This window comes from Oncorhynchus keta, chromosome 35 (assembly GCF_023373465.1).
Source record: "Oncorhynchus keta strain PuntledgeMale-10-30-2019 chromosome 35, Oket_V2, whole genome shotgun sequence".
Taxonomy (NCBI): domain Eukaryota; kingdom Metazoa; phylum Chordata; class Actinopteri; order Salmoniformes; family Salmonidae; genus Oncorhynchus; species Oncorhynchus keta.
In genome coordinates this window covers 218,876-240,238 of record NC_068455.1, presented here as the reverse complement: position 1 = coordinate 240,238, position 21,363 = coordinate 218,876, and the positions used below count along the sequence as shown (strand labels likewise).

The following is a 21,363-nucleotide window of genomic DNA, read 5'->3' as shown; positions in this document are numbered from 1 at the left end:
AGTGATCACAGTATAGTGGCTATATCCATCCCCATTGGATGCAGTGATCACAGTATAGTGGCTATATCCATCCCCATTGGATGCAGTGATCACAGTATAGTGGCTATATCCATCCCCATTGGATGCAGTGATCACAGTATAGTGGCTATATCCATCCCCATTGGATGCAGTGATCACAGTATAGTGGCTATATCCATCCCCATTGGATGCAGTGATCACAGTATAGTGGCTATATCCATCCCCATTGGATGCAGTGATCACAGTATAGTGGCTATATCCATCCCCATTGATGCTATATAGTCCATCCCCATTGGATGATGTGATCACAGTATAGTGGCTATATCCGTACCCATTGGATGATGTGATCACAGTATAGTGGCTATATCCATCCCCATTGGATGATGTGATCACAGTATAGTGGCTATATCCATCCCCATTGGATGCAGTGATCACAGTATAGTGGCTATATCCATCCCCATTGGATGCAGTGATCACAGTATAGTGGCTATATCCATCCCCATTGGATGATGTGATCACAGTATAGTGGCTATATCCATCCCCATTGGATGCAGTGATCACAGTATAGTGGCTATATCCATACCCATTGGATGCAGTGATCACAGTATAGTGGCTATATCCATCCCCATTGGATGCAGTGATCACAGTATAGTGGCTATATCCATCCCCATTGGATGATGTGATCACAGTATAGTGGCTATATCCATCCCCATTGGATGCAGTGATCACAGTATAGTGGCTATATCCATCCCCATTGGATGCAGTGATCACAGTATAGTGGCTATATCCATCCCCATTGGATGATGTGATCACAGTATAGTGGCTATATCCATCCCCATTGGATGATGTGATCACAGTATAGTGGCTATATCCATCCCCATTGGATGATGTGATCACAGTATAGTGGCTATATCCATCCCCATTGGATGCAGTGATCACAGTATAGTGGCTATATCCATCCCCATTGGATGCAGTGATCACAGTATAGTGGCTATATCCATCCCCATTGGATGCAGTGATCACAGTATAGTGGCTATATCCATCCCCATTGGATGCAGTGATCACAGTATAGTGGCTATATCCATCCCCATTGGATGCAGTGATCACAGTATAGTGGCTATATCCATCCCCATTGGATGATGTGATCACAGTATAGTGGCTATATCCATACCCATTGGATGCAGTGATCACAGTATAGTGGCTATATCCATCCCCATTGGATGATGTGATCACAGTATAGTGGCTATATCCATCCCCATTGGATGCAGTGATCACAGTATAGTGGCTATATCCATCCCCATTGGATGCAGTGATCACAGTATAGTGGCTATATCCATCCCCATTGGATGCAGTGATCACAGTATAGTGGCTATATCCATCCCCATTGGATGCAGTGATCACAGTATAGTGGCTATATCCATACCCATTGGATGCAGTGATCACAGTATAGTGGCTATATCCATCCCCATTGGATGATGTGATCACAGTATAGTGGCTATATCCATCCCCATTGGATGCAGTGATCACAGTATAGTGGCTATATCCATCCCCATTGGATGCAGTGATCACAGTATAGTGGCTATATCCATCCCCATTGTGATCACAGTATAGTGATCACAGTGATATAGTGGCTATATCCATCCCCATTGGATGCAGTGATCACAGTATAGTGGCTATATCCATCCCCATTGGATGAGTGATCACAGTATAGTGGCTATATCCATCCCCATTGGATGCAGTGATCACAGTATAGTGGCTATATCCATCCCCATTGGATGCAGTGATCACAGTATAGTGGCTATATCCATCCCCATTGGATGCAGTGATCACAGTATAGTGGCTATATCCATCCCCATTGGATGCAGTGATCACAGTATAGTGGCTATATCCATCCCCATTGGATGCAGTGATCACAGTATAGTGGCTATATCCATCCCCATTGGATGCAGTGATCACAGTATAGTGGCTATATCCGTACCCATTGGATGCAGTGATCACAGTATAGTGGCTATATCCATCCCCATTGGATGCAGTGATCACAGTATAGTGGCTATATCCGTACCCATTGGATGCAGTGATCACAGTATAGTGGCTATATCCATCCCCATTGGATGCAGTGATCACAGTATAGTGGCTATATCCGTACCCATTGGATGCAGTGATCACAGTATAGTGGCTATATCCATCCCCATTGGATGCAGTGATCACAGTATAGTGGCTATATCCATCCCCATTGGATGCAGTGCAGTGGCTATATCCATCCCCATTGGATGCAGTGATCACAGTATAGTGGCTATATCCATCCCCATTGGATGATGTGATCACAGTATAGTGGCTATATCCATACCCATTGGATGCAGTGATCACAGTATAGTGGCTATATCCATACCCATTGGATGCAGTGATCACAGTATAGTGGCTATATCCATCCCCATTGGATGCAGTGATCACAGTATAGTGGCTATATCCATCCCCATTGGATGATGTGATCACAGTATAGTGGCTATATCCATCCCCATTGGATGCAGTGATCACAGTATAGTGGCTATATCCATCCCCATTGGATGCAGTGATCACAGTATAGTGGCTATATCCATCCCCATTGGATGATGTGATCACAGTATAGTGGCTATATCCATCCCCATTGGATGATGTGATCACAGTATAGTGGCTATATCCATCCCCATTGGATGATGTGATCACAGTATAGTGGCTATATCCATCCCCATTGGATGCAGTGATCACAGTATAGTGGCTATATCCATCCCCATTGGATGCAGTGATCACAGTATAGTGGCTATATCCATCCCCATTGGATGCAGTGATCACAGTATAGTGGCTATATCCATCCCCATTGGATGCAGTGATCACAGTATAGTGGCTATATCCATCCCCATTGGATGCAGTGATCACAGTATAGTGGCTATATCCATCCCCATTGGATGATGTGATCACAGTATAGTGGCTATATCCATACCCATTGGATGCAGTGATCACAGTATAGTGGCTATATCCATCCCCATTGGATGATGTGATCACAGTATAGTGGCTATATCCATCCCCATTGGATGCAGTGATCACAGTATAGTGGCTATATCCATCCCCATTGGATGCAGTGATCACAGTATAGTAGCTATATCCATCCCCATTGGATGCAGTGATCACAGTATAGTGGCTATATCCATCCCCATTGGATGCAGTGATCACAGTATAGTGGCTATATCCATCCCCATTGGATGCAGTGATCACAGTATAGTGGCTATATCCATCCCCATTGGATGATGTGATCACAGTATAGTGGCTATATCCATCCCCATTGGATGCAGTGATCACAGTATAGTGGCTATATCCATCCCCATTGGATGCAGTGATCACAGTATAGTGGCTATATCCATCCCCATTGGATGATGTGATCACAGTATAGTGGCTATATCCATACCCATTGGGTGCAGTGATCACAGTATAGTGGCTATATCCATCCCCATTGGATGATGTAATCACAGTATAGTGGCTATATCCATCCCCATTGGATGCAGTGATCACAGTATAGTGGCTATATCCATCCCCATTGGATGCAGTAATCACAGTATAGTGGCTATATCCATCCCCATTGGATGCAGTGATCACAGTATAGTGGCTATATCCATCCCCATTGGATGCAGTGATCACAGTATAGTGGCTATATCCATCCCCATTGGATGCAGTGATCACAGTATAGTGGCTATATCCATCCCCATTGGATGCAGTGATCACAGTATAGTGGCTATATCCATCCCCATTGGATGATGTGATCACAGTATAGTGGCTATATCCATACCCATTGGATGCAGTGATCACAGTATAGTGGCTATATCCATCCCCATTGGATGCAGTGATCACAGTATAGTGGCTATATCCATCCCCATTGGATGCAGTGATCACAGTATAGTGGCTATATCCATCCCCATTGGATGCAGTGATCACAGTATAGTGGCTATATCCATCCCCATTGGATGATGTGATCACAGTATAGTGGCTATATCCGTACCCATTGGATGCAGTGATCACAGTATAGTGGCTATATCCATCCCCATTGGATGCAGTGATCACAGTATAGTGGCTATATCCATCCCCATTGGATGCAGTGATCACAGTATAGTGGCTATATCCATCCCCATTGGATGATGTGATCACAGTATAGTGGCTATATCCATCCCCATTGGATGCTGTGATCACAGTATAGTGGCTATATCCATCCCCATTGGATGCAGTGATCACAGTATAGTGGCTATATCCATCCCCATTGGATGATGTGATCACAGTATAGTGGCTATATCCATCCCCATTGGATGATGTGATCACAGTATAGTGGCTATATCCATCCCCATTGGATGATGTGATCACAGTATAGTGGCTATATCCATCCCCATTGGATGCAGTGATCACAGTATAGTGGCTATCCATCCCCATTGGATGCAGTAATCACAGTATAGTGGCTATATCTGTACCCATTGGATGCAGTGATCACAGTATAGTGGCTATATCCATCCCCATTGGATGCAGTGATCACAGTATAGTGGCTATATCCATCCCCATTGGATGCAGTGATCACAGTATAGTGGCTATATCCATCCCCATTGGATGATGTGATCACAGTATAGTGGCTATATCCATCCCCATTGGATGCAGTGATCACAGTATAGTGGCTATATCCATCCCCATTGGATGCAGTGATCACAGTATAGTGGCTATATCCATCCCCATTGGATGCAGTGATCACAGTATAGTGGCTATATCCATACCCATTGGATGCAGTGATCACAGTATAGTGGCTATATCCATCCCCATTGGATGATGTGATCACAGTATAGTGGCTATATCCATCCCCATTGGATGCAGTGATCACAGTATAGTGGCTATATCCATCCCCATTGGATGCAGTGATCACAGTATAGTGGCTATATCCATCCCCATTGGATGATGTGATCACAGTATAGTGGCTATATCCATCCCCATTGGATGCAGTGATCACAGTATAGTGGCTATATCCATCCCCATTGGATGATGTGATCACAGTATAGTGGCTATATCCATCCCCATTGGATGATGTGATCACAGTATAGTGGCTATATCCATCCCCATTGGATGCAGTGATCACAGGATAGTGGCTATATCCGTACCCATTGGATGCAGTGATCACAGTATAGTGGCTATATCCATCCCCATTGGATGCAGTGATCACAGTATAGTGGCTATATCCGTACCCATTGGATGCAGTGATCACAGTATAGTGGCTATATCCATCCCCATTGGATGATGTGATCACAGTATAGTGGCTATATCCAGGAAAGACAATGTTCCAAAAGCTAGGCCTAAAATAGTGTAAAACAGATCCTATAAAAGACTGACTTTTAAGTTAAAAATATTTGTTGATCTGATGTGATTAATGAAGAGCATCCAGATGCTGCATTTGATGAATTTATGAAATTGCTCCTTCCAATTATTGATACACATTATACAGAGCCATTATAGCACGGAACTCTGTTCCATCTCATATTGCTCAAAATGAACAACAAACCTGTTATTTTTAAACCCAGACACGGCACAACGCCTCTCCCCTGTTTGACCTAAATGGTTTGTGTGTATGTATGTGTAGGCTGTGTGCCTTCTGGAAAACTGTTTTTTTATTAATTTAGTTCTCACCTTGAGCTGTTCTTGTCTATTTAATGTTCTGTATTCTCATGTTTCATCTTTTATATGGACCTCAGGCTGAGTAGCTGCTGCTTTTGCAACAGCTAATGGGGATCCTAATAAAATCCCCCAAAAAACAAAAACCACACCACACTCATTGACAATATGAACAGAAGAACCCCAGCATGGTGATTAATTTAACTGTTACTTTGTATCAGTTAGAAACTACCTTTGACTGGAGAGTCTGAGAGATGTACAGCTGAAACAGGAGCCATCTTGAAGTTTCCCTGAAAACACAGAGAGAAACAGATATATTGACCTATAAGGCAGGCTGCAACAGAATAGTACATGACAGGGCAGAGAGTCAGTTTACAGTATGCCACCCATTCATCATCCAGGATGGATACTACAGCCAGCTTGGGTCCATCGGGCCCCACTGCCCTTCGGTCCTCGAGGGGTTTGCGAAACCACCCAAGGCAAAAGAACAGCCAGAACTCAGCCATTGCACAAGTTGTCTTCATCAGCAGCTCTATTGTAAGAAGCCTGTGCTATCCTGGAGCACAAGTACAGGACATTACAAAGCTGCTTCTGGCCATTCTATAACCGTTGGCGGGAACTGTCGTAGTCCACGTGGGGTCAAACGACATCAGGAGAGCTAGCTCAGAACTTCTGGAAAAATTATTTTAAAGAACTGATTCTAGCACTGAAAGATTACAAAAAGCAGCCAATCAATTCAGGTCCGGTATCATCATTGGACCGCGGGTGTGAAGGATTCAGCAGGCTACTGGCATTACACACCTGGCTAAAAGATTACTGTAACTCTGTCGGACTGACTTCAATAGATACTACACCTACATAAACACCTACACCTATATAAACACCTACACCTATATAAACACCTATATAAACACCTACACCTATATAAACACCTATATAAACACCTACACCTATATAAAACACCTATATAAACACCTACACCTATATAAACACCTACACCTATAAACAACACCTATAAACACTATAAACACCTACACCTACATAAACACCTACACCTACATAAACACCTATAAACACCTACACCTATATAAACACCTACACCTACATAAACACCTACACCTACATAAACACCTACATAAACACCTACACCTACATAAACACCTACACCTATATAAACACCTACACCTATAAACACCTACACCTATATAAACACCTACACCTATATAAACACCTACACCTATATAAACACCTACACCTATATAAACACCTATAAACACTGTCACCTATATAAACACCTACACCTACATAAACACCTATAACCACCTACACCTACTTAAACACCTATAACCACCTACACCTATATAAACCACCTACACCTATATAACCACCTACACCTATATAACCACCTACACCTATATAACCACCTACACCTATATAAACACCTATAAACACTGTCACCTATATAAACACCTACACCTACATAAACACCTATAACCACCTACACCTACATAAACACCTATAACCACCTACACCTATATAACCACCTACACATATATAACCACCTACACCTATATAAACACCTACACCTATATAAACACCTATAAACACCTACACCTATATAAACACCTACACCTATATAAACACCTATAAACACTGTCACCTCTATAAACACCTATAACCACCTACACCTATATAACCACCTACACATATATAACCACCTACACCTATATAAACACCTACACCTATATAAACACCTATAAACACCTACACCTATATAAACACCTACACCTATATAAACACCTATAAACACTGTCACCTCTATAAACACCTACACCTATATAAACACCTACACCTATATAAACACCTACACCTATATAAACACCTACACCTATATAAACACCTATAAACACTGTCACCTATAAACACCTATAAACACTGTCACCTCTATAAACACCTACACCTATATAAACACCTACAACTATATAAACACCTATAAACACTGTCACCTATATAAACACCTACACCTATATAAACACCTATAAACACTGTCACCTATATAAACACCTACACCTATATAAACACCTATAAACACTGTCACCTCTATAAACACCTACAACTATATAAACACCTATAAACAATGTCACCTATATAAACACTGTCACCTCTATAAACACCTATAAACACTGTCACCTCTATAAACACCTACACCTATATAAACACCTACACCTATATAAACACCTACACCTATATAAACACCTATAAACACTGTCACCTATATAAACACCTACACCTATATAAACACCTACACCTACATAAACACCTATAAACACTGTCACCTATATAAACACCTACATCTATATAAACACCTATAAACACTGTCACCTCTATAAACACCTACACCTATATAAACACCTACACCTATATAAACACCTACACCTATATAAACACCTATAAACACTGTCACCTATATAAACACCTACACCTATATAAACACCTATAAACACTGTCACCTCTATAAACACCTACACCTATAAACACCTACACCTATATAAACACCTATAAACACTGTCACCTATATAAACACCTACACCTATATAAACACCTACAACTATATAAACACCTATAAACACTGTCACCTATATAAACACCTACACCTACATAAACACCTATAAACACTGTCACCTATATAAACACCTACATCTATATAAACACCTATAAACACTGTCACCTATATAAACACCTACACCTATATAAACACCTATAAACACTGTCACCTCTATAAACACCTACACCTATATAAACACCTATAAACACTGTCACCTCTATAAACACCTATAAACACTGTCACCTCTATAAACACCTACACCTATATAAACACCTACACCTATATAAACACCTACACCTATATAAACACCTACACCTATATAAACACCTACACCTATATAAACACCTACACCTATATAAACACCTACACCTATATAAACACCTATAAACACTGTCACCTCTATAAACACCTACACCTATATAAACACCTATAAACACTGTCACCTCTATAAACACCTATAAACACTGTCACCTCTATAAACACCTATAAACACTGTCACCTCTATAAACACCTACACCTATATAAACACCTACACCTATAAACACCTACACCTATAAACACTGTCACCTCTATAAACACCTACACCTATATAAACACCTATAAACACTGTCACCTCTATAAACACCTACACCTATAAACACCTACACCTCTATAAACACCTATAAACACTGTCACCTCTATAAACACCTACACCTATATAAACGTGGTCCTTCTGTGGAACAGTTGGTAGAGCATGGCGCTTGTAACGCCAGGGTAGTGGGTTCGATTCCTGGGACCGGGGTTCGATTCCCGGGACCACCCATACGTAGAATGTATGCACACATGACTGTAAGTCGCTTTGGATAAAAGCGTCTGCTAAATGGCATATATTATTATTATTATTATTAAACACCTACAAACACCTACACCTATATAAACACCTACAAACACCTACACCTATATAAACACCTACAAACACCTACACCTATATAAACACCTACAAACACCTACACCTATATAAACACCTACAAACACCTACACCTATATAAACACCTACAAACACCTACACCTATATAAACACCTACAAACACCTACACCTATATAAACACCCACAAACACCCACAACTACATAAACACCTACACCCACAAACACCTCTATAAACACCTCTATAAACACCTCTATAAACACCTCTATAAACACCTCTATAAACACCTCTATAAACACCTCTATAAACACCTCTATAAACACCTCTATAAACACCTCTATAAACACCTCTATAAACACCTCTACGGCACCATAGCAGGCCAGGGAAACGGCACCATAGCAGGCCAGGGAAACGGCACCATAGCAGGCCAGGGAAACGGCACCATCCCTATGAACGAACCTGCCCTCGAATGACGTCTCCTCCCATTACTACATTCGCAAGGTGTGGTGCCTGAAGCGATCACATTTCCGATCACGATACACCGCCAAAAATACATACAGGACGTGTTTATAGATATAACAGCATAACAAAATACATTGGAATGGAAATTGACTGAAAGCTGTCGAGGATCTGAAACCTGATGCATTGTATAGTTAGTGGATGCGCCAGACTAGAGAGCTTTATTAGAATAATGACCGTCGCATAAACACCTTACGGGGAAGGGAGATGTGACAACTAACGTTAGTTGTATCTACGTCTTCTAGGCCTCACGGACCGTCCCCCCCAGACCCCTGCCATTAGTCTTGGCCTTAGATGACCTGACAATGTAATCACAACCTCTGCAACAGAAACACGTTCAATGCCCACGTTGAACCGCTTAGTTAACGTTGTAGTTAATAGATGAGCTGGAATCGGTCTAGAAGTTGCTGCCGCGCCTCTGTCCACAGCGCTGTCATGCCCGGTGTAATAGAGCAACAAAGGCCGGGACGGGACCATGCCACAACACACGTTTCTGGAACCGGTATACACCGTTACCGGCGGAGCTACTGCTAGTTGCTAACTATAGTAACTTATTAACAGAAATAGCCCGTATAGTTAGCTGACGTTACCATTATCTCAGTGAAACAACTAGTTAACCTCTACACGGTCATAAAACACGTTTAGTTATGAACATTTATCTTTCTACAAAGCCATGGGTTTTACTAACGTTAGTTATTTAACTGTCTGAACCAGCTAATCTAGTTTAACTACGGTTTCCTCATTAACCAACAATGACATTCACAGCTAAACAGCATTGGCAGTCTAGCTACAATGTTAAAACAAGCTAATACAAATCGAAACATAAATTACAACAAAAGACGCGTATCGACAGTCGACATGAAGGATCCTTCTCACCGTTGCGGAAATCGCTCTTTAACGAGCGAGATGTTTTCATCAGCGGAGTGCGAGACCTCGTCAACAAGATTAACGCCATGCTCCTGGCTCCGATAACGGCTTTTAGTCGGTCAAACTAACGGAAAACTAACGTGCTGCTAGCTACTTTAATATGACACTAGCTGAACTAGCCCCATGTCCTTGCTTTCTCCGTGGGTGAGTGCGGCGAGGTGGATGAACTGCGGATTATATTGGCTTCCGTCTTCGTCGTTCTTCTTCTTCTTCTTCTTTAAAGTTTAATGGCAGTCCACACCTATTGGTGAATCGCCGCCACCTACTGTACCGGGTACATAACACAATATACTCAAATGCGGGAAGGGGGGATCGGAGATAATACAAAAATCAATCAAACAACCACCCCACTCCTTCAGTCATATTCAAATCACATATCTACACGGGTGCCTGTGAGGACGGAGCATTCGTCGACAGGATTCATTGTAATGCCTCTGCAGAGAAGTCCCTGAGTCCCAAAAACCGCTCAGCTGCACTCCTCGTACCTGAGAAGCCCACTTCTCATTATTCTTACTGACGCCACCTCACCCAACACAACCACAATTTTAATAGAGAATTCAAAACAGATCTCTCTGGTAACAACATCGATTCAAAACCCTTATTCCAACCAAAAAAAGGACTAAGAACTAAGTTTGGATTTACTAGTTTCCACCACCAATTTAGTTCTCTTATTCCCTTCTGCATTCTCCACTGTAATCCAATTCCTCTCACTCTCTTGTCCACTCCACACGAAATCTGATTCAAACAGAACATCAACTTCCGCCATTTTCCCGTTGATTTACGTCTTCCTGGAGACCGATTTCAGTACATTACCGTTCTCCTGGCAGCAGGATATAATGGCAGCAACATGAATGCAGATTTGTTTGTTTTTTTCAAAATAAGAGTAAAATCAATCTAATGTTATTGTCACATTCGCCGAATATAGCAGGTGTAGACTTTACCGTGAAACGTTTACTTTCCAACAATTCTGAGTCAAAAAGTAAGAAACATTTGCAAAAGAGGAAATAGTAATACAATAAAACAACAATAATGAGAATATACAGTGTCAGTCAGAAGTTTTAGACCACCTACTCATTCAAGGTTTTCTGTTTATTTTAACTATTTTCTACATTGTAGAATATTTGTAAGTTTGAGTTTGAGTTTATTTTTATTTTTACAGGGATAGTGCACATTAATCAACATTTCAGTAAAAAGTGGCGGTTTTAGCCAGCCAGCTAATTTTCAACCGCAGTCCCTGGGCAGGTTATTAAAAACAATTACAATAACAATACAGACAATCAGTGAGCACACGCAGAGCAACATAGGACAAGCAAGATGTAGAATGCAGATAGAGAAACATAGCACAAAAAGCAACAGGACAAAATCCACAAAATCAACAAAGTGTTTCCACACCTCACAAGCTACAGACAACAGACAACATGGAAAGCGGCAACACACAACTAGAGATTATGTTCACACATCTGATTGACCTTTAGCCATGTCTTCATATTTTTTGTGAAAGTGTGATAGGTGGTGCAGTTGTGTGTGTCTGATGGCAGTGTAAAGCTCTCACAGAGAAAGCAGATTGACTAAAGGTGCTTTTCCTTATTGGGATCGGTGTCCCTTCCATGGGACGGTTGAGCTAACGTAGGCTAATGCGATTAGCATGAGGTTGAGCTAACGTAGGCTAATGCGATTAGCATGAGGTTGAGCTAACGTAGGCTAATGCGATTAGCATGAGGTTGAGCTAACGTAGGCTAACGCGATTAGCATGAGGTTGAGCTAACATAGGCTAATGTGATTAGCATGAGGTTGAGCTAACGTAGGCTAACGCGATTAGCATGAGGTTGAGCTAACGTAGGCTAATGTGATTAGCATGAGGTTGAGCTAACGTAGGCTAATGCGATTAGCATGAGGTTGAGCTAACGTAGGCTAACGCGATTAGCATGAGGTTGAGCTAACGTAGGCTAACGCGATTAGCATGAGGTTGAGCTAACGTAGGCTAATGTGATTAGCATGAGGTTGAGCTAACGTAGGCTAATGCGATTAGCATGAGGTTGAGCTAACGTAGGCTAATGCGATTAGCATAAGGTTGTAAGTAACAAGAACATTTCCCAGTACATAGACCTATCTGATATTGGCAGAAAGCTTAAATTATTGTTAAACTAACTACACTGACACATTTACAGTAGCTATTACAGTGAAATAATACAATGCTATTGCTTGAGGAGAGTGCATAATTTTGAACATGAAAAGTTGTTAATAAACAAATTAGTCACATTTTGGCAGTCTTGATACAAAATTGTGAACAGAGATGCAATGGTTCATTGGATCAGTCCAAAACTTTGCAAATACACTGCTGCCATCTAGAGGCCAAAATACACCTGGGCTGGAATAATACATTATGGCCTTTCTCTTGCATTTCAAAGAAGATGGTACAATTTTTTTGACAAAAGAACAGTTGTTTTTTTATTTATATTGTCTTTTACTATATCTATTGTGTTATATTCTCCAACATTCCATTCACTTTTCCACAAACTACAAAGTGGTACCAAGAATATGCATATCCTTGCTTCAGGTCCTGAGCAACAGGCAGTTAGATTTGGGTATGTCATTTTAGGAGAACATTTTAAAAATTGGGTGGATCCTCTCATGGCAGACCTTGTGGATCTGCTGCCATATGCTTGGGTTTTCTGTTTAACAAAAGTACTGAGTGGAGGGGGAGGAGCCAAGCCATTTAGGATCTTGAATACAAGACATGTGTCAGTGTATTGCACAAGATTTTTCCAACTCAGGAGCTCATGCTTTCTGAGGATGTAACAGTGATGATGGCTATTGGGCTTCGAATCAAGCATTTTGAGAGCCTGTTTGTAGACAGAATGAATGGGTTTTAACAGCAAACTTGGGCCCAACTAGTCAAGCAGTATGTTAAGTGGGGGAGTAAAGTTTTGCTAGTCAAATCATTGCGTATAAGTCAGAAATTAGCTAGGTTGAATTTGGTTATTTGTGTTACCTATTTCACCTTCTTTTTAAAAGAGAAGTTGGAATCAAGTATGATGCCAAGGTATTTAAAATCAGATACCACCTGGAGCTTCTCCCCTGACACAAAGACATCTGGCTCGGTAGCATCAGATACCACCTGGAGCTTCTCCCCTGACACATAAACATGTGGCTCAGTGGCATCAGTTGTCCTCTTTGTGAAGAACACACAGACAGCTTTTTTTCACATTGAGATGCAAACATGAGTCACTGAGCCACTTTGTAACCTGGACCATTACAGTAGTGAGTTCTTGTGCAACTTGTTGTTTGCTCTTTGCGTACACAATTATCACTGAATCACCTGCACACATCTGAACTTCAGACCCAGTACAGACAGAACACAGGTTGCTGAGGCGGCGGGTAGCCCAGTGGTTAGAGCGTTGGACTAGTAACCGAAAGGTTGAAAATCAAATTTTTAAATTTTTTATTTCACCTTTATTTAACCAGGTAGGCTAGTTGAGAACAAGTTCTCATTTGCAACTGCGACCTGGCCAAGATAAAGCATAGCAGTGTGAACAGACAACACAGAGTTACACATGGAGTAAACAATTAACAAGTCAATAACACAGTAGAAAAAAAGGGGCAGTCTATATACAATGTGTGCAAAAGGCATGAGGAGGTAGGCGAATAATTACAATTTTGCAGATTAACACTGGAGTGATAAATGATCAGATGGTCATGTACAGGTAGAGATATTGGTGTGCAAAAGAGCAGAAAAATAAATAAAAACAGTATAAAAACAGTATGGGAATGAGGTAGGTGAAAATGGGTGGGCAAATAACCAATAGACTATGTACAGCTGCAGCGATCGGTTAGCTGCTCAGATAGCTGATGTTTGAAGTTGGTGAGGGAGATAAAATTCTCCAACTTCAGCGATTTTTGCAGTTCGTTCCAGTCACAGGCAGCAGAGTACTGGAACGAAAGGGGGCCAAATGAGGTGTTGGCTTTAGGGATGATCAGTGAGATACACCTTCTGGAGCGCGTGCTACGGATGGGTGTAGCCATCGTGACCAGTAAACTGAGATAAGGCGGAGCTTTACCTAGCATGGACTTGTAGATGACCTGGAGCCAGTGGGTCTGGCGACGAATATGTAGCGAGGGCCAGCCGACTAGAGCATACAAGTCGCAGTGGTGGGTGGTATAAGGTGCTTTACTGACAAAAACGGATGGCACTGTGATTGACTGCATCCAGTTTGCTGAGTAGAGTGTTGGAAGCCATTTTGTAGATGACATCGCCGAAGTCGAGGATCGGTAGGATAGTCAGTTTTACTAGGGTAAGCTTGGCGGCGTGAGTGAAGGAGGCTTTGTTGCGGAATAGAAAGCCGACTCTTCATTTGATTTTCGATTGGAGATGTTTGATATGAGTCTGGAAGGAGAGTTTGCAGTCTTGCCAGACACCTAGGTACTTATAGATGTCCACATATTCAAGGTCGGAACCATCCAGGGTGGTGATGCTAGTCGGGCATGCGGGTGCAGGCAGCGATCGGTTGAAAAGCATGCATTTGGTTTTACTAGCGTTTAAGAGCAGTTGGAGGCCACGGAAGGAGTGCTGTATGGCATTGAAGCTCGTTTGAGGTTAGATAGCACAGTGTCCAATGACGGGCCGAAAGTATATAGAATGGTGTCGTCTGCGTAGAGGTGGATCAGGGAATCGCCCGCAGCAAGAGCAACATCATTGATATATACAGAGAAAAGAGTCGGCCCGAGAATTGAACCCTGTGGCACCCCCATAGAGACTGCCAGAGGACCGGACAGCATGCCCTCCGATTTGACACACTGAACTCTGTCTGCAAAGTAATTGGTGAACCAGGCAAGGCAGTCATCCGAAAAACCGAGGCTACTGAGTCTGCCGATAAGAATATGGTGATTGACAGAGTCGAAAGCCTTGGCAAGGTCGATGAAGACGGCTGCACAGTACTGTCTTTTATCGATGGCGGTTATGATATCGTTTAGTACCTTGAGTGTGGCTGAGGTGCACCCGTGACCGGCTCGGAAACCATATTGCACAGCGGAGAAGGTACGGTGGGATTCGAAGAAGAAGAAGAAGAAAATGCCATTTAGCAGACGCTTTTATCCAAAGCGACTTACAGTCATGTGTGCATACATTCTACGTATGGGTGGTCCCGGGATCGAACCCACTACCCTGGCATTACAAGCGCCATGCTCTACCAACTGAGCTACAGAAGGACCACTATTCGAGATGGTAAGTGATCTGTTTGTAGACTTGGCTTTCGAAGACCTTAGAGGGCAGGATGGAGGGCAGGGCAGGATGGCAGGGCAGGATGGATATAGGTCTGTAACAGTTTAGGTCCAGGGTGTCTCCCCCTTTGAAGAGGGGGATGACTGCGGCAGCTTTCCAATCCTTGGGGATCGCAGACGATATGAAAGAGAGGTTGAACAGGCTGGTAATAGGGGTTGCGACAATGGCGGCGGATAGTTTCAGAAATAGAGGGTCCAGATTGTCAAGCCCAGCTGATTTGTACGGGTCCAGGTTTTGCAGCTCTTTCAGAACATCTGCTATCTGGATTTGGGTAAAGGAGAACCTGGAGAGGCTTGGGCGAGGAGCTGCGGGGGGGGCGGAGCTGTTGGCCGAGGTTGGAGTAGCCAGGCGGAAGGCATGGCCAGCCGTTGAGAAATGCTTATTGAAGTTTTCGAAGTTTTCGAAATCCCTGAGCCGACAAGGTACAAATCTGTTGTTCTGCCCCTGAACAAGGCAATCAACCCACTATTTCCGAGGCTGACATTAACTGACTTGCCTAGTTAAGTAAAGATACAGTTAATGTACAGGCTGAACAGTATATTTATTTATCTAGGCAAGTCAGTTATTAAGAACAAGTTCTTATTTTCAATGACGGCCTAGGAACAGTGGGTTAATTGCCTGTTCAGGGGCGGAGGCGTTGCTAACATTTACGATAGCAAATTTAAATTTACCAAAAATATTAAACCACATTTTCGTAATTTGAGCTTCTAGTCATGAAATCTATGCAGCCTACCCAATCACTTTTTATAGCTACTGTTTACAGGCCTCCTGGGCCATATACAGCGTTCCTCACTGAGTTCCCTGAATTCCTATTGGACCTTGTAGTGATAGCAGATAATATTCTCATTTTTAGTGACTTTAATATTCACATGGAAAAGTCCACAGACCCACTCCAAAAGGCTTTCGGAGCCATCATCGACTCAGTGGGTTTTGTCCAACATGTCTCTGGACCTACTCACTTCCACAGTCATACTCTGGACCTAGTTTTGTCCCATGGAATAAATGTTGTGGATCTTAATGTTTTTCCGCATAACCCTGGACTATCGGACCAACATTTTATTACGTTTGCAATCGTAACAAATAATCTGCTCAGACCCCAACCAAAGAGCATCAAAAGTCATGCTATACATTTTCAGACAACCCAAAGGTTCCTTGATGCCCTTCCAGACTACCTCTGCCTACCCAAGAACGTCAGATTACAAACATCAGTTAACCACCTAACCGAGGAACTCTATTTAACCTTGCGCAATACCCTAGATGCAGTCGCAACCCTAAAAACAAAAAACATGTCTCATGAGAAACTAGCTCCTGGTATACAGAAAATACCCGAGCTCTGAAGCTTCCAGAGAATGGGAACAGAAATGGAGCCACACCAAACTGGAAGTCTTCCGACTAGCTTGGAAAGACAGTACTGTGCAGTATCGAAGAGCCCTCACTGCTGCTCCACCAAACTGGAAGTCTTCCGACTAGCTTGGAAAGACAGTACCGTGCAGTATCGAAGAGCCCTCACTGCTGCTCCACCAAACTGGAAGTCTTCTGACGAGCTTGGAAAGACAGTACCGTGCCGTATCGAAGAGCCCTTACTGCTGCTCCACCAAACTGGAAGTCTTCTGACGAGCTTGGAAAGACAGTACCGTGCAGTATCGAAGAGCCCTCACTGCTGCTCCATCATCCTATTTTTCCAACTTAATTGAGGAAAAAATTACAATCCGAAATGTATTTTTGATACTGTCACAAAGCTAACTAAAAAGCAGCATTCCCCAAGAGAGGATGGATTTCACTTCAGCAGTAATAAATTAATGAACTTCTTTGAGGGAAAGATCATGATCATTAGAAAGCAAATTACGGACTCCCCTTTAAATCTGCGTATTCCTCCAAAGCTCAGTTGTCCTGTGTCTGCACAACTCTGCCAGGACCTAGGATCAAGGGAGACACTCAAGTGTTTTAGTACTATATCTCTTGACACAATGATGAAAATAATCATCGCCTTTAAACCTTCAAGCTGCATACTGGACCCTATTCCAACTAAACTACTGAAAGAGCTGCTTCCTGTGCTTGGCCCTCCTATGTTGAACATAATAAACGGCTCTCTATCCACCGGAGGTGTACCAAACGCACTAAAAGTGGCAGTAATAAAGCCTCTCTTGAAAAAGCCAAACTATTTTAAAAACTATCGGCCTATATCGAATCTCCCATTCCTTTCAACATTTTTAGAAAAAGCTGTTGCGCAGCAACTCACTGCCTTCCTGAAGACAAACAGTGTATACGAAATGCTTCAGTCTGGTTTTAGACCCCATCATAGCACTGAGACTGCACTTGTGAAGGCAGTAAATTACCTTTTAATGGTGTCAGACCGAGGCTCTGCATCTGTCCTCGTGCTCGTAGACCTTAGTGCTGCTTTTGATACCATCAATCACCACATTCTTTTGGAGAGTTTGGAAACACAAATTGGTCTACATGGACAAGTTCTGGCCTGGTTTAGATCTTATTTGTTGGAAAAATATAAATTTGTCTCTGTGAATGGTTTGTCCTCTGACAAATCAACTGTAAATGTTGGTGTTCCTCAAGGTTTGGTTTTAGGACCACTATTGTTTTCACTATATATTTTACCTTTGGGGGATGTCATTCGAAAACATAATGTTAACTTTCACTGCTATGCAGATGACACACAGCTGTACATTTGATTGAAACATAAATATATATAAAGCACTAAATAAACTTCAGTTAGTGCTAAATACGGCTGCTAGAATCCTGACTAGAACCGAATTTTTTTTATCATATTACTCCAGGGCTAGCCTCCCTACACTGGCTTCCTGTTAAGGCAAGGGCTGAATTCAAGGTTTTACTGCTAAACTACAAAGCATTACATGGGCTTGCTCCTGCCTATCTTTCCGATTTGGTCCTACCATATATACCTACACGTACACTACGGTCACAAGACGCAAGCCTCCTAATTGTCCCTAGAATTTCTAAGCAAAAAGCTGGAAGTAGGGCTTTCTCCGATAGAGCTCCATTTTTATGGAACGGTCTGCCTATCCATGTGAGAGACGCAGACTCGGTCTCAATCTTTAAGTCTTTACTGAAGACTCATCTCTTCAGTTGGTCATATGATTGAGTGTAGTCTGGCCCAGTAGTGGGAAGGTGAACGGAAAGGCTCTGGAGCAACTAACCGCCCTTGCTGTCTCTGCCTGGCCGGTTCCCCTCTCTCCACTGGGATTTTCTGCCTCTAACTCTATTACAGGGGCTGAGTCACTGGTTTACTGGTGCTGTTACATGCCATCCCTAGGAGGGGTGCGTCACTTGAGTGGGTTCAGTCGCTGACGTGGTCTTCCTGTCTGGGTTGGTGCCCCCCCTTGGGTTGTGCCGTGGCGGAGATCTTCGTGGGCTATACTCGGCCTTGTCTCAGGATGGTAAGTTGGTGGTTGGAGATATCCCTCTAATGGTGTGGAGGCTGTGCTTCGGCAAAGTGGGTGGGGTTATATCCTGCCTGTTTGGCCCTGTCCGGGGGATCATCAGATGGGGCCACACTGTCTCCTGACTCCTCCTGTCTCAGCCTCCAGTATTTAAGCTGCAGTAGTTTATGTGTCCGTGGGCTAGGGTCAGTCTGTTATATCTATAGTATTTCTCCTGTCTTATCAGGTCTAAATTTAAGTATGCTCTCTCTAATTCTCTCTTCCTCTCTTTCTTTCTTTCTCTTTCTCGGAGGACCTGAACCCTAGGACCATCCCTCAGGACTATCTGGCATGATGACTCTTTGCTGTCCCCAGTCCACCTGGCCGTGCTGATGTTCCAGTTACAACTGTTCTGCCTGCGGCTATGGAACCCTGACCTGTTCACCAGACGTGCTACCTGTCCCAGACCTGCTGTTTTAAACTCTCGAGAGACAGCAGGAGAGTCAGAGATACTCTCAATGATCGGCTATGAAAAGCTAACTGACATTTACTCCTGAGGTGCTGACTTGTTGCACCCTCGACAACCACTGTGATTATTATTATTTGACCAGGCTTGTCATTTATGAACATTTGATCATCTTGGCCATGTTCTGTTATAATCTCCACCCGGCACAGCCAGAAGAGGACTGGCCACCCCTCATAGCCTGGTTCCTCTCTAGGTTTAGGCCTTTCTATGGAGTTTTTCCTAGCCACCATGCTTCTACACCTGCATTGCTTGCTGTTTGGGGTTTTAGGCTGGGTTTCTGTACAGCAGGGCTATATAAATACATTTGATTTGATTTGATATTGACATTAGGGAGAGACATGCGTAGCCGAGTGATTATTGGGTCCAGTGAGTAGCTGGGCGAGCTGGAAACACCGCGATTCAGACAGCTAGCGGGCTAGCAGAAGGGCCTTAGAGGGACGTTGGGACGGAAGAAGTCAGTTGTAGCCCCTTCGTGCGGTTACGTTGGCAGACCAGTCGTGATGGATCAGCAGGGCTCCATGTAGTAAAAGGGTCCAGGCCAATTGGCAAAATAGGTATAGTAGCCCCACAAAAATTGCCTGATGAACCTCTTCAGTTAACAGCTGAAAGAGAGAAGGGTGGGCTGGATGTTGATCCTGCTGCTCTGATTGGATAGAGCAAAGCTGTATTTCTCCATCCACACGCTTCACTTCATAATTTCACTTGATCACTTCTCACATGTTTCGGTCTGTTCATTTAGATTGCTTCTGCTTCCTGTTAGCTGCTACTATGATAAATCAAATGGCGAGGACGTTTGCTAGTATCGCAAGTTATCAATGTGCATAATCTCTAACAAGCGGGCGAGGGTAGTGAAAATACATGCACCAATGCGCATTCTGACTGAGTGACAGCCAGCTTGTCTGCCCCTTGCAATTTGAGGACACAGAAACACACACCCTTGTTGCTCCGTATCTTCAACCTGTTTTCTCTACCAAGGTGCAGGGAGAAAGATATTTTTCCCGATCACAAGTATCATCCGATCCGACCATCAATTGTCAATTTACCGATATGATTACGAATACGAGTATGGCCAAGTCGCCACACCCCTAGTATTTACGACTGGTCATTACCACCATTGTAAAAGCTGATGTTAGGATCGACGGGAGAGATGAACAGAGGCGGTAGGAGTGAGTTGGAAATGGTGGTGAGTAGTGAGGACAAAATGGAGGAAATTGAGAAAATGTTGGTGAAGCAACAGCTGTGCTGGAATGCGAACAATATGGGTGTCAGTTCTGATGGTATGGAGCGGGAGGATTAGGGTCAAGGACCGGAATGGTCTGTAGATGAAAGACATAGGAAGAAGAGAGATCATGATACTGAAAGCAGTGGAGCGTCTAGTAAAGAAAGCATAAAGAAGGTCAAGATAGGAAGCAAGAGTTGTAATGTGTTGGAGTGGAAAGTGGTGATGGTGTTTGATGAGACCACAGGACCTCATTTTGACACTATCAGATGAACGAATGCCATAGAGAAAGAGCTAGGTGAAGTCA

General features: G+C 42.9%; 1 protein-coding gene and 1 long non-coding RNA gene across 5 annotated transcripts in view; both read right to left on the bottom strand.

The window, feature by feature from the left end:
- The window catches only part of letm1 (leucine zipper-EF-hand containing transmembrane protein 1), a 43,736-nt gene extending 32,654 nt beyond the window's left edge, over window positions 1-11,082 (bottom strand). Inside the window, exons 1-2 of one of the 3 annotated variants that reach the window (XM_052495873.1) lie at window positions 10,591-11,082; window positions 5,918-5,975 (exon numbers count right to left, since the gene is read on the bottom strand). In XM_052495873.1, the coding sequence (XP_052351833.1) occupies window positions 5,918-5,975; window positions 10,591-10,669 (137 nt within the window). In that variant the 5' untranslated portion in view covers window positions 10,670-11,082. The remainder of the gene's footprint in view (window positions 1-5,917; window positions 5,976-10,590) is intronic. The other 2 variants (XM_052495872.1, XM_052495874.1) reach the window with 2 other exon arrangements.
- Window positions 5,985-8,702, bottom strand: LOC127915647 (uncharacterized). Of its 2 annotated transcripts, XR_008091489.1 has the most exons (5): window positions 8,546-8,702; window positions 8,444-8,489; window positions 7,456-7,531; window positions 6,781-6,804; window positions 5,985-6,587 (listed from the first exon to the last, which is right to left on the bottom strand). It is a non-coding gene; the product is annotated as an uncharacterized LOC127915647 (long non-coding RNA). The 2 variants fall into 2 exon arrangements; XR_008091490.1 differs by lacking the exons at window positions 5,985-6,587; window positions 6,781-6,804 and adding an exon at window positions 7,141-7,357 and having other exon boundaries at window positions 7,404-7,531.
- Window positions 11,083-21,363: the final 10,281 nt, after the last annotated feature.